The sequence below is a fragment of the Phragmites australis genome, chromosome 7 (assembly GCF_958298935.1).
Source record: "Phragmites australis chromosome 7, lpPhrAust1.1, whole genome shotgun sequence".
In the NCBI taxonomy this organism is placed as follows: Eukaryota; Viridiplantae; Streptophyta; class Magnoliopsida; order Poales; family Poaceae; genus Phragmites; species Phragmites australis.
Genome location: NC_084927.1, coordinates 37,331,643 through 37,345,929, shown reverse-complemented (window position 1 = coordinate 37,345,929; position 14,287 = coordinate 37,331,643). Strand labels below are relative to the sequence as shown.

Sequence of the window (14,287 nt, the reverse complement as noted above, 5' to 3'; positions counted from 1 at the left end):
TGAAAAGCATAAATACATAGTATATACGATAATAAGTTTAGTTTTTAGTTGATCATGTAGATTATTTAAAAACATATGCTCAATATGATCAAAGAGATAGAACTTGCCTTCTCTGATATTTTTTTCAAAGTCTTAGTTGTAGTTAGGATCCTTCTCGCTCCTGATATGTTGTTCCTTCTCATCTTGGACAATGTATGGACAATAACCGAGCTATTTAGAACAAGCTGTAGCTGTGCATCCTCTAGAATAACAATATGGGACTGATGGTTCACACGCAAAAGACTCATAACGTGTGATTTCCGGCCATCTAGGTCAATAGATAGCTCAACCGTACTATCTATATGTATGCAGTTCTGAATTATTACAAGCTTCTCGTGTAAAATAATAGGACGTTCTTCATAATAAATATGGATAGTCATACCGTATCTGCTAAATAAATACACATTTAATAAAATAATTACTTAGGTATATATATGATACGCAACTAATTACGTCCATCGATAAATAATAAGTAAATTAATAATATAAATTAAATAGTGTATTACTTAACGATGCTAAATATTTAATTAATTAACCATTCTAATTAAATCATCAATATTAAATTCAAATGAAATAATTAACGTTTAACCTTAAATTAAAATATTTCATAAACATTAACTAAGTATTAATATACAACTATTGTGATTAAATATTTGATAAACATTAAAAGTAATAATAAATATTTACTAAATAACTATTACATAAACATTAAATAAATTTTTGATTAAATAAATATTTACTGAATAACTATTAAAAATCACAATTAATATTTACAGTTGCGTGTCATAATTATTTAACAACTATTAAATAAATTCACAGTACCCTATTTAAATAATTCGATTAATCATTTTGCTTTACTTAACCTATGCGATTAAGCTAACTAATCAAATCAGTTGAATTAAACTAATTAATCTGATTAATCATGTAACTCTAATAACTCTGATAAAATTATGCGAATTATAATTTTTAATGACATTCATATAATTATACTAAGAAAATAATCTAATTACACTGATTAATTAAATTTATGTTATTAAACTAAGTAAATATTCTAAATACATTGACTAATCAAATTCATGTAATCAAAGTAAGCAAATAATATAAGTGCTCTAATTTATTAACTTAATATAATTAAATAAATGTAATTGAATAGATTAAATGATCTACTTACTCTAATTACTACTATTAATTTAAGTATTAATGAAATGCGTAATATAAGTACTTACTATAACCGAAGGGAGTACTCTCGAAGTGTTCAACTCGTGCTGCTGCTCCTCGTGTTGCTCCACCTGTCGGTCCTCCTCTTCTTACGTTGTTGTTCGTCTTCTCGCGCCGCTGCTCCTCCTCTTCTCTCGTGTTGTTGCTCTTCTCCTTACTTTGATGCTCTCTTCTTGTGTTGTTGTTTGCTCCCTCAACTGATGGCGCTCTCATTTTATAGCATCAGCTAAAAGCAATGAAATCGTAAGACAGCAATAGCACGTGGGGACAACATCACGCGAGGCAGCAGCACACTAACGAGACTGATGCCGAAAGCACCGACAAAGGGAGGTTCAGCTATATTTGATGAATGAGGTGCCGAATATGACATTATGCACCGTATTTAACACCTTATGTGTCTAATACAGTGTACAGTGCCATATTCAACACATGAGTTACCGAATACATCTGGACCCGTCCTTTTCCGGTACACGGTATATCAAAACTTATTTTTGATAAATGAGATATGAAATACACGTACTATATTTGTAAATACAACATTATATTATTTATTTTTTAAATTAATTTGATATGTTATCTATTTTGAATTTTTACTACTTGTACTACAGGAGTACTTAACTGCGAGTAAATGGCAGATTTTACAGTGAGTCTCTCTGTACTCTACGATGCGTTTCTTGTCTCTCTCGACCGGTTCGGCGGCTTTTTCACTGCGTTTGTACTCAGTAGTGTCGCTGTTGCTGCTGACTGGGCATGGGCATGGGCATGGGCATTGGCAGGTACTAGATGAGATAGGCCACCATGCATGTACACTCCATGAACCTGCTGGGGCCACGGCACAGCGAGAGCGACTGCTCGAATCACTCCCGGGGCCCATAGGGTCCACACTCTTGCAAACGGACTGCCCATCGAAATAGTAATCGAGTTTTTTTTTCAAGGAAGTAATCGAGTTGACGGGAGACCTCAAATATCCTCGAAACCGAATGAGATCTGAGACCAAATCAATTCGCAGTAAACAACAACAATTGGAGCTGCAGCAAATGAGCGAGCGATCAATAATGGAGAGCGGTACCGATGCCTGGATCGATTTGCGTCGCATTGCAGGCGTCATAAAGCGAGCGGCACCTCGTTCTTTATCGCCTTTGCAGCGCTGCCGCCAAATCAAAAGAAATAGGTATCACCAGGCAGCAGCAGAATTCAAGCGCTGCGCTGCGTTCCTTATCGCCTTTGCAGTACTCGTCGTCCTTTCCCTGCACTGGAGCTGGAGTGGAGCAGGGAAGGCAGAGGCCAGTGCAGAGCATTGGATGTGCCCATAAATTGTGTGTCATCAAGCGACCTGCTTCTTGTCCTTGACTCCTTGAGAGATCAAGTTTCGCTTTCCAAGCCTAACAACTGCAGTGACTTTGCTCTTCTTGAGCTCTGCTACAGTGACATCGATTCAATTCTGGCCAATGGAGGTGCAGCTGCTTACGTACTACAGTACTAGGTACTACTCCTACAGTGCTATGCAATTGCAGTTTGCTACTCGTTCTGCACTTCTGTAAATATTGATCAGTGGGAGGGAGAAAAAGACTTCAGAGAGCAAAATCCCGTATCAAATTTGCGAAAGGATAGTGCGAGTTTGTGGAGTACACGTCCTGGCCAAGTAGAGTGAAAACTGGTATGGTTACGGCTAACTTTCACTTTGCAAGCATGGCAGTTCTTTCACTTGACTACTAAAAAACAGGAGTGCCAATGCACTGCAAGAGGAAAGCTTCAATGGTCCCTTCTGTTTGCGCTGCGACGTCCAATAGAACAATCGATTGATACAAAAGGCTCTCCAACGAAAGACACTACTGTTCAAAAGGGAAGGGGAAAATGACTTGAAAAAAACTTCTCTTGTGAAGAAGAAACTCACAGCATGGAACATGCTGTTCTTCTTCACCATGAAGAAACACATCTTGATCAAAATGGCTGGTCTTTTACCCCCCCCCCCCCCCCCCCCGCAATGAATATCATGTTTTTAAAACAGAAAGTTTGTTGGTCGGGGAGAAGAGAGCTGCACAAGCTGACTAGGTCAAGAGATGCTACCTAATTTTTCCTTCCATTATTCAGGGAGATGAACCCCACTAGTGCAGGCAACAAGTTTAACGAACTTGGAAAAAACCAGAGCTTTGCACAATGCTTCCCTTTCCTTAGTAGAGGAGAAATGGACAACGGGGCAAGCATAACTTGATACCACCACCAATTGCAGACATACCAAGCTATATGCAAAGCTAAACAAACATCTTCCTCCTCGTGGTAGGAGGAATCAATCGACACACATGGATCATGAGTACAAAACAACAATCGCAGCTGCTAAGAGTCGATGCCGAAACAGTAGACACAAACAGAAAGGGAAAGGATCATGTTCTCTTGCAAGAAGTTCATTGTTGAACCAAAGGAGCAAAAATATGGTACAGAGGAGGATGAAGCGAAGGACTGAAATTGAATCAGATAATGCGGATTTTCCCCTCCAAGCCTCACAAGCTCACCAGAGTGCAAGAAATTAACGAAAAGAAAGAAGAGGAAAAGGGCATAGAGCAGAGGTGCTCTTGATCAAAACAGCTACTTCTGGTACTGACCTTGACATGACCTTCTTGGTGGTCTCCTTGCTTACCTTAATCTACAAGAACAAGTGAGCTGGAGCACCGGCTCAGGGTGGTGAGCTCGATCAGTTCCAGGCGCCCCACACCTTCTCCCCGATGAAGCGCACCAGCCTCCCCACGGTGCTCTTCTCGGCGTTGCCGCAGCTGCCGTTGTTGCAGTCGCTGTCGCCGGTCATCGACTCGTCGTCCTCGTCGCCGTCCATGCTGCTGTCCCCCTCTTCCTCCTCCTCCTCGTCTCCGTCGCCCTCGTACTCACCGTCGCATCCTGGGAGGTGCTCCACGCTGGCGTCCGCCTCCCCGGTGTCCGCGGCATCCTCATCGGCGGCGTCGCTGCTGCGGCGGCCGCGGCGCCGGCGGCGGGAAGGGCGGCGCGGAGGGCCACCTCCTCCTCCGCTCTCCTCGACGGCGTCGATGATGCGGTGGATGAGGTAGCGGTTGGGGGACGCGTCCCAGCGCGCCCAGAAGCTCTTGTAGCAGCCGAAGCACCCGCAGCCCATCTCCGGCGGGTGGAGCCCGCGGCGGCGGGCCGCGGCGGCGCCGGACAGCATGTAGGCCAGCACCTCCTGCTCTTCCGCGGTCAGCGCAGACGCCAGGGCCAGCACGGCAGCCGGCAGCGCCACAGCCGCCGCCACAGCAGCATCCACCGGCGCCGGGTGCACCCTCCGGCCCTTCCCCTGGTACAGCTTCTTCATCTCTCCCACCGCCGCCGGCTCACTCACTCCCGCCTTAGAATCTCCCAGCTGGGTTGGGTGCCCACCAACTGCTCGACGAAAAGCCAAGGGGAGGCGACGGGAGGGGGCCTTGCTGGGATGCTGGGTGGGTGGCGAGGGCTCTCGTCGGCTAAGACGTTGCTGTTTGGAGCAGCTGCGGGATGGCAGCGTCTCCGTCGGGGCTTGACAACAAGGGAGGGGGATGAGAAGCGACGGGGAGAAAAGAAGGGGAGGCGTCGCGGTGTGGAGTTGGGCTTTGGGTGGGAACAACTACTAGCCTCTGGCCCTCTATGCTTGTGCTGGGAGAGAAGGGAAGGGGATGACGGGATGGGAATCTCATGTGTATCTGAGACGCTCTCCGCTTTGCCGCCCTGCGGTCCAACTGCGGAATGTGTGGGTGGGTGTTGGCCTGCGTGGTCGCAACGGCGACGGACGGAAGCGGAGTCGTCCTCTCAGGTGAGGAGGACAGACAGCGGCACGGCTGTGGTGTACCGTATGCACGGAGTGGACCTCGTGGTTCTCTTCTTTTTCAAGGAGAGGACGTCGGTTTCGAGCAATAGGCCTCTTCTGAGCTAGTGTCCTCTTCCGGCGGCGAGGTTCAGCATTAGGGTTCACCAGCGGCCGTAGTCGTGAAGAGCCGATTTGGGTGCCACGTCGGACGATGGCAATGAGAGCTTGGCAGGCGGCGAAAACTAACGATGGTTGAAGAAGAGATGCCGGAGACGAAGAAGAGATGCTGGGCCGAGCCCAATGTAGATAGGAGTGAGATCTTGGAGGCCCAAGCCCGATCAACCCCACGTTCAAAAGGCTTCAACCTTCCCAGATCATCGCAGTTTGGAACGGCCAGAGAGAGAAGGGTGCACATTCTCAAATCGCAACGTGCAGCCTTCCCTGATCAGCCATCTCGCGTTACTGGCCGAACTGTCGCCAAGTCCAACCATTGCAGCCTTGACGCCTCAGACTCGGAGGATCCATCGTTCAGTCGTAGGGGTTCCTGAACTTCTTCGGGAGTTCTGGAATGTCATAGGCCAGCATGCCATCGACGCCTTGCACCATCTTAGTTCTTAGGCCTCAGCTTCTCCAACTTATCGAAGTTGTAAGCGCTTAGGATCTCCCTGAACTCCTCCACGCTGGGGAAGTCCCCTGCCGGCAAGCGCAGTTCCTTCTGAACCTGCATGGTACGCCAAGAAAAGAACCGCCAGTTCAGCTTCAGAGGCAGTACAGATGACTGTGCATCTTTGTAACAAGCAATGTACAGTAACCTTGGCGAACTGTTCGTCGAGAGTGTCGAGCAGCTTCTGCTGAGCCTTGGCCTTGCCCATCAGTGCAGACATTTCATTCTTCAGGTAGCTGATTATATGCGCATGAACTTTGGCAGACCTTGCACGCTTCACAAATTCATTGATCTAAGATTCCAAAGATCCAAAGATTATGATATGGTTTAGCAATACTGAGATTAAAATGGAGAATATTCTACTGAATATGGGGATGTGTCTCACCCGACGGTCATAATCCTTCTTAGGGATGTCATTCAGGTCGGAGAGCAAGTCATCTTGTTCTTTCTGAAACAGCTCCATACCCAGTGGGCCAGCTGCTGTCTCATTGATCGGCTTGTTGTTGAATGAGCTAGAGGAGTTGAAACCATACGTGACGTTTTAAGAGGATGGAATTAGTATATTTAAAATTAATTGGCTATAAATTTTTATAAAATAAATTTATATTAATTTGTATTTAAACGTGCTCTAAATTTACTTAGTGTGTATATTCTATCATTTAAAAAGATTTGTAATTTATAGACAAACGTAGCAAACTACTCTAAGAATGTAAACATGTAAATGATAGATTACAAGAAGTAAATACAGGAATATTAGAGAAGCACAGGATAGAGAGAGCAAATTAGCACAGGTGACTTTTATTCTATGGTATCAATGGAATAAACACCATCCTAGTTTACATTGGAGAAGTCACGTAGGCTATAGCTATCGGACAGCACCCGGTCACGGTCCTTGAGCCACCAAAGCCTCAAGTAGGTTGAGTCACACGCCACCAAAGTAAGACCTCACCACAAGCTTCTCTTGTGATCACTTGTCGCTGTCTTCACTTCAGAGCTTGAGCCATCAAGGCAATAGTCTCTGCGTCTCCGTACAAGAGTCTTGTCGCCACTCCACACTAAGTCGAAGGGTCAACAAACTTGAGCCACCAAAGTCCAGGGTGCCGGCGAGTCACCAAGACTTCAAAATATTGACGTACCACTTGGTATAAGTTAGGATCACTTCTTAATCCTTTCTTTATGCAATAACACCTCGCAACAACTCTTTCTATGCCTATCAGCACTAATCACAATTTAATCATATGCTTAATTATCTTGGATGATCACTTTTAGCACTTTGGTGGTTTGCATATTTTTTCAAGTGTCTATGAGCTTCTCTAAACTCCAGCGCACTCAAATGGTCGAGTGGGGAGTATTTATAGTCTCAAACCCGCACACTAGCCATTGCCCTAATGGTTACAAAAATAGGGAATATCAGATGATCCAGTGTTAACGTCGGTACAAACACCGAACCATCCGGTGTGTACAATAGTAGAAAACTAGCCATTGAAAACCCACTCACAACCATTATGAACACTAGAATTTCGGTGTAACCTTAAACCCCATCACTGGACTATCTGGTGTGTATACTTGAGCCGACCAAGCCACTTCTTTTATACTGTTCATTATCCAGTGTGTAGATCTTAAGAACATCGGACCATCCGACGTGTAAATCTTCATATTCTTCTAGAGAAATGCTCCGGTGTGTGTATCCTCTTTGAGCACCAAAATATTTTTCCTGGAAAATGCTTCGGTGAGAACATATTGCTGGACACCAGACCATCTGGTGTGATCTTCATTTTCTCATTTGAGCTGAAAAATACTCCGATGTGTATAACTTTCAGAGCACCGGACTATCTGGTGAGTTCATCTTTCTTCTTCTGAAAACTACCCTTCTTCTGTAAAACACTCTAATGTTCATACCACTCTAACATTGGATCATACGATGTGTTGTTTCTGAAAAGCTCCTTCTGAGCTAAGAATACTCCGGTGTGTGCACTATATTGAACACTAGACCATCCGACGAGGTCATTTTTCCTAGGGCTACTCCAATTCAATCAATATTTATCCCAGTTGCAGTAGCTTCTTTATGTATTGCATCTATGAGACATATTAAAGCATATACTTGATAAATATATTAGTCACATTGACTATATTATCATTAATCACCAAAATCATATACATATGCTAAGAGGACCATGTTCACTACAAGAGTTCATTAGTTTAGTAGTATTTTTCAATGACAACGGTGCAGTATTAGTAATACCTGATCCATAAATTGCCATATGTATGGTCTCGAGCGAGGATGCCCATACCCTAAGGCACTATTTGACACAACTAAAATTTATAGGCTTTTCCTAAAAATTGGCATTTGCTTAAAAATGCTTGTGGCTTTTGGTTGTTGGTTTTTATAAGAAATTTTTAGATTTTTAACACACCAAAAAATAGAAAAGTCAATATCAGGCAGCTTATCAACTTTTAGTTTATTTCATCAGAAACTAGCTTTTCAAAAGTCAACGATAAGCCAGCCTGTTTGTTTTAGTTTTTAGCTTCTAAGAAGCAGAAGCCAGTAATAAGCTAAAATAAAATGGGCCTATGTAGACACGTATAACTTCTGGTGTGTTCAGGACTTTCCCCAGTGACCACAATAGTACTCCATACACTCATGTCTCATGAGCTGAAAATATTTTTGCAAGAGAAAACTACCAATTGCTTAGCTACAGCCAAAACCTTTCAGTCAACTTTGCTACTATGTTTCTGCCCCCTTGTGTTGTCGACGCCTTTGTCGGTCAGACCTACATGCAACGTAGGCAGCAACCGTCGGCGGATCAAAGTGGCTAGGATCGGTAGCAAAGGAAGGAACCAGGAGGAGATATCATTTGTTAGGAAATATATTAGTTGGTTTCCTTTTAGTTAAAGATTTGTTAACTATTTCCTTATCACGTAAGAAGCTTGATCTATAAAGGCAATAGATTGTCATTAGGATGAAGGAAGCAAGAATAAACTCCTCCTAAATTGGTTAAGACAGAGTCTCTTGCAGTGGCTGCGGAAGTACCACCGCCCGACGATGAGAGCCGGCAAGTCGCCACTACCCATTCTCTGTACTCTCCATTCACACCCTCTAGCCTACACTGTCCTTGTCTCACCCCTAGAATTCTCGGATCGGCCACGCCAAATCAATTTGGTATCAGAGACAGACCTTACCCTGCTGCATGTTGCCGACCCACTTCCGACACCATCCCCACCTCCGTCTGCTACAAGTTCCATGGCTGGACCCGAGGATCAACCTCAGGCGCCAACGACCGCCGACTTGGCGTCCATGCTAGAGCGCATTCTCACCGAGATGGATTCCTTTGAGACATGTTAAATGAACAGTGAAATATTTGGGGGGGGGGGGGGGGAGGAAAGGGAAGGAACAACAATCCATCTTACTCACCTGGGTAACTTGTCTTTAGTAAATGCTTTATGAATGTGGTTTTCCCCGTGGAGTATTGACCCAACAGCATGACCATTGGCTTTGCATCAAAATCACTGCTAGTCTACAAATAAGATATCTTTAAAAATATGATGTAGAAACCTCAATACTAAGTCAAGAGTGTAAATTGGGAGGAACAAAATAAATACCATCTTTTATTTTAGCAACTCAATTACGGAATAGTCTTACCAAAGATAGAAATGGATAACGCAAGCATCATTTGCAATTAGTTGTTTTAATAACATGAGAGAAAATACATAGTTGTGCAGTCCCTCCTTTGACATCGCACATACCAAGAGAGAGTTTGGGTAATATCTGGTATCATTTTCTGCCAGTATTTTGTTTACCAGACATTATATAGTTATGCATATATTTGATTTGGGAGCTGTTAAATTTTTGGCCAGAGATGATATCTGTGGTTCTGAAACCTAAAGAACATGACGGAATACTTTATGACAGATATAGCTTGGCTATAAAACAATGCCAAAGATAAATCAAAGGTGTTACAATTACCAGCAAAGGAGAACGGAAGTCATGGAACTGATAAGTTTTTTTCCAAAGGCCTCAACTTCTCGATGTATGATTTCTTCAGCCCATCGATGACGGAAGTAACCGACTTTAAAGGAATCTGTAAAAGTAACATATTTACTTATTCCAAAAAAATGTCAAAACTTTGAACATTAAAACTCAAATTTGTAATATGCATATAGTTATTGATGTACCTTCTTTCCTGACTTGGAATTAAACCAGCTGGCTGATATAAGTAATTCTGCTGGATGACATGCTGCATAATTGGCAAGAATACCAGTCAGAAACAATCTACAGACAATGTTAAATTGCTCTTCCATTAGGTAGTGAGGTAACAACACGTACCGACAATAGCAGAGTTGCCCTTGCTCGCAGAGCTCTTTTTTTTCCAGGATCGCAAAGAAGAAAAAAAGACAAAGAAATAAATAAGTATGTGTGCTATCTCTGCAGTTTGATGCAAGTGAAACTAAAAGATTAACGTAGACATACTGGTTTTTTATCCAGACCTTCCATTGTGGGGGCTGTAAGCTCTCCAAATCTGAAGGAAAAGAAAACAATGAGCCAATTTTTTTTCTTCAGGTAATTTTATTAGTAGCTAATTCTAGTTGCACGGGGGAGCGTCTTCCCCGCGCGGCGTTGCCCATCGACCGCGCCATGCGTTGGCAAGTGGCGCGCATCACACACATCAGGTCGAGTTTCTGGAAGGGCCGGCCGAGGCTAGCCCAAAAGAATTCGACGCATTAGGCCCGAACTGAGCGGCCCAACCATCGGATTTCACCCGCTGAATTTTTTTATATATATTTTTAATAATACACACATGTATGAAAAAGTTGATTGCGTATCTCGAATATGTTTGAATTCAAATTGAATTAAAAAAAGAATATAAAAATACAAATAAATAGAGTATTACAAAGTAATTCACTTTTTCACAAACAACCGAAGGTTAAAAATATTTTATAAATTAGTACATCGTACGATAAGAATATTAGTGAATTTTTCATGATTTTTGGAATTTATTCAAGGCATTTAAAATTTCTATAAACTATAAAAATAGGTTGCTTTAGAGAATTTTAATTAAATATTAGCTTAGGTTTTTTTTATCAAACCAATTAAAATGAATTGCTAATTAGCTCTTGTTGGCTCATAAAAATATTTAAAAAATTTAGACCACTCATGTACTCAGATAAAATCGAGATTTAAATAAAAAATATGAAAACACACAAAAGTACACATGAGACATGGTTAGATGAACAGTGCATATGAAAAGTACTCGCCTGATGGACGATATATTTTGGTAGGCCTACTGGCGCAAAATCTCGTCCGTTTAGTAGGTGAGATCAATATCTCGTCTACTGAAAAAATACGTAGTGCTTCCTTGTCGCGTTCTACTTTCACATCCTGCAAACTAATCTTAAATTTCACAGAAATTATACACCTCATACCACTCGATAAATACTCGATTTCCTCCTCTCCCGCGTCCTCCCGTGTGGGTCACACAGCCTCCCACATGCTTTGCTCTAAGTCACACGCGCTCTTGCAGCTTCACACACCCTCTAATATGGGTCCGGTACGCTCCCACGCCTATCGTTTAAAGCACGTGCAGCATACTAGTTAAAAAATATATAAACAAAATAATTCTTCACCCGCGTGCGCAGGCCGTCACGCAGCTAGAGCCCCCTGCGTGCGGACCATAAAGGCTCTCCGGAGCCTCCTATCATTCTTTTAGGGGGAGAAAGAGGTGGAGGAGCCATTTTGTCCGGCTGCTCTGCGTTCGTCACTGCTAGTTAGGCAAACCTGATTTCTTGGACATTGTTTGGTTTAACCTTTGGATTCATAACCGAGTGGATGGAAGGGGTAGACAGTGTTTGGTTCATTGTTGCCCTGATCTTTTTCAATTAAGCCCAGAATTACAAAAGTAAGCACGGGACACAACATTTTCTATTTCTAAGCATAAACTTGAACATCCACCCATGCCATGTACTCCACTCCGCTCTGTCGGCCCCTGTTTCTTTTTTTCTTTGATCGAAGCTCGCCCTTTTACAGATCTGTGTTGCAGACGCCGAGTCCTTCGCACTCCCATGAACTATACGTCTATATGTCAAAGTGTGTCATGAGGAGGCATGGCAAGACCAGGAGGCTAAGCGCGCCGAAAGCACACGCTCAGGCGTTCCAAGCGAGTGACGCAAGTGAACACGCATGTGTCCGGGCCGGAGTGGGTGACAACATGATGTTTGGGCTGGTCCATTTTTCGTGTGATGGTTATATACTGGAGGATTGCTATCTGAGGAAACCAAGATGTAACAGACCAAGGCAAGCATGCTGTGAACTTACTTCCTAAACCCAGAACACTTCCTCCTCCTCTACCTTGCTTCTTCTTCTTCTCCACATCTCCTGCTGCTAACAAATCTGGTATCAGAGGCATTTATCCTTGCACATCCAGAACCACACCCCCATTTCACCCGCTTCCAAAAGCAGCTCAACGCCATGGACCCTCAAACCAAGCTGCTCAGCAAGCAGATGGTAGCTCTGCTCACCGAGATGAAAACCTCGGCGATCGCTTTGACTCTGTAGCGAAACGCATTGATGGAGTCGAATCCATGCTGGAGGAGAAGGCCAAGGCGCTCAACAACCTCACCAGCGAGATCCAAGAGTGAAAACCGCAGATCGAGCGCCCATGGAAGGCATGTGCACGGAGGTTGGCGTTCTGCGCAAGCACATAGAGCAAACGGTCCCCAACACCACCTACACCAACCCTGGCATCTGGGCGAGTCTCGAGATGGCGGCCGCATGCCCACCTGTCGGCGACATTGCCATCGGTCCAATCGGGCATCGCGTCCACCACGATCAGATCCACTATATTATATCGATCAATTCACTGAACTCGTTGACCAATTAGCCGCCTATGATTCCAAATCAGATCCACTATATTACACCACCCGATTCATTGATGGTTTGCGTGATGATATTAAGTCGATCGTCTTGGTTCAACGACCCCCCGATCTGGATACTGCTTGTGTCTTGGCCTCATTGCAGGAAGAAGTTAGTGATCTAGGACGCCATTGCGAATTCCGCAAGTCCGATGGGTCTGCGATCCCTCGAGCAGTACCACATGGAGCGCTACCACTCCCTCCACCCCCAGCCACCAAGCCTGCAATCTCTGAATCTGTGGATGTCAAATAATCGATGTATCACGTAGTCAAGAGGAAGGCAAAATGATCGCTCTTCGCGCCTACAGGCGTGCTCGAGGTCTCTATCACAGATGTGCAGAAAAATGGAGTCGTGATCACCGCTACAACCCATCGGTTCAACTCCACGCAGTCCAGGAACTCTGGGAATTATTCCACTTAGAGCAATGGGAAGATGAGCAAGTTCATTCGAGCGACAGTGAACTCTTCTCTCTATCTTGTGCTGCTTTGTCTGACAAAGAAACCCCGCGCACAATGAAGTTATATGGAGTCATTTAGGGCATTGAAATACTGATGTTGATTGACTCGAGGAGTTCCCACACGTTTCTGAGCACAACCATTGCACAACACCTACAAGGAGTCACAGCAGTGCAACATCCCTTGCTAGTTCAAGCGGCCAATGGTGGTATTCTCTACTGCACTGAAGAAATTCAGCAGCCATTATGGTTTGTTCGGGGAACTGAATTTCACACCCCTTTCAAGATTATTCCTCTGCACTGTTACAGAGCTATCATAGGAATGGATTGACTCAATATTTTCAGTCCTATGAAGATCCATTGGGGCACCAAAACGATGTCTATTCCTTACAAAGGCAGTTGGGTGTAGTTACAAGGCCTGCTACCTGAACACACACTGCTCAACAATACAACTGTTGGCAGTCACAACAGAGTCTTCCACCACATCTCAGTCACTCTTACCAGCAGCTATTTAGTCAATATTGGATCAATTTCCTAACATCTTTGCAGAGCCAGAAGGCTTACCACCTAGTCGCCCTTGTGATCACAAGAGCCCTCTCCTGCCAGGTGCTTAGCTTGTAGTCATCCGACAATGTAGAATGAAATTGAGCAAAAGGTACATAATTTTCTTCAACAAGGCACTATTCAACCAAGTTTTAGTGAATTCTCCTCTTCGGTCCTCTTAGTCAAGAAAAAAGACGGCATATGACGGTTTTGTGTTGATTACCGCCATCTGAACACTCTGTCAGTTACTCCTAAATACCCAATTCCCATTATTGATGAGTTTCTAGATGAGCTATCCGGTGCTTGTTGGTTCTCCAAGTTAGATCTGAGAGCTGGCTATCATCAAATACACCTCAGCCCTAGTGATGAATTCAAAACGGCTTTCTAAACCCACACAGGGCATTACGAATTAAGAGTAGGTCTAAGGCTAGCAATGTGTGTCCCCAAATCTGCCCAAAGTAGGTATGAAAAAACCTAATTTTTCTCTTTATTTTTTTTACTTGTATAACTGCCTAATTTTTTATAGAGGAAGTTCTAATTCTAATGTTTATCTGATCTAAGGTTGTATTATGATTTTGCCTCCATTTTATCGGACTATAAACTTAAAATAACTCACCATTCAGAACCATCAATATTGTTTCATATTGTCCTTTTGCTTACCAAATTGTTGAGAGTAAG

General features: G+C 43.6%; 1 protein-coding gene and 1 pseudogene across 1 annotated transcript; both read right to left on the bottom strand.

Annotated features, from left to right (window-relative positions):
• Window positions 1–3,625: 3,625 nt before the first annotated feature.
• On the bottom strand, window positions 3,626–5,176 carry LOC133925207 (uncharacterized). Its single transcript, XM_062371091.1, has one exon. The coding sequence runs from the start codon at window positions 4,571–4,573 to the stop codon at window positions 3,947–3,949; it is 627 nt and encodes a 208-aa protein (XP_062227075.1). The 5' UTR covers window positions 4,574–5,176; the 3' UTR covers window positions 3,626–3,946.
• A 393-nt stretch (window positions 5,177–5,569) lies between these two features.
• LOC133925649 (EH domain-containing protein 1-like) lies at window positions 5,570–12,170 on the bottom strand (annotated as a pseudogene).
• Window positions 12,171–14,287: the final 2,117 nt, after the last annotated feature.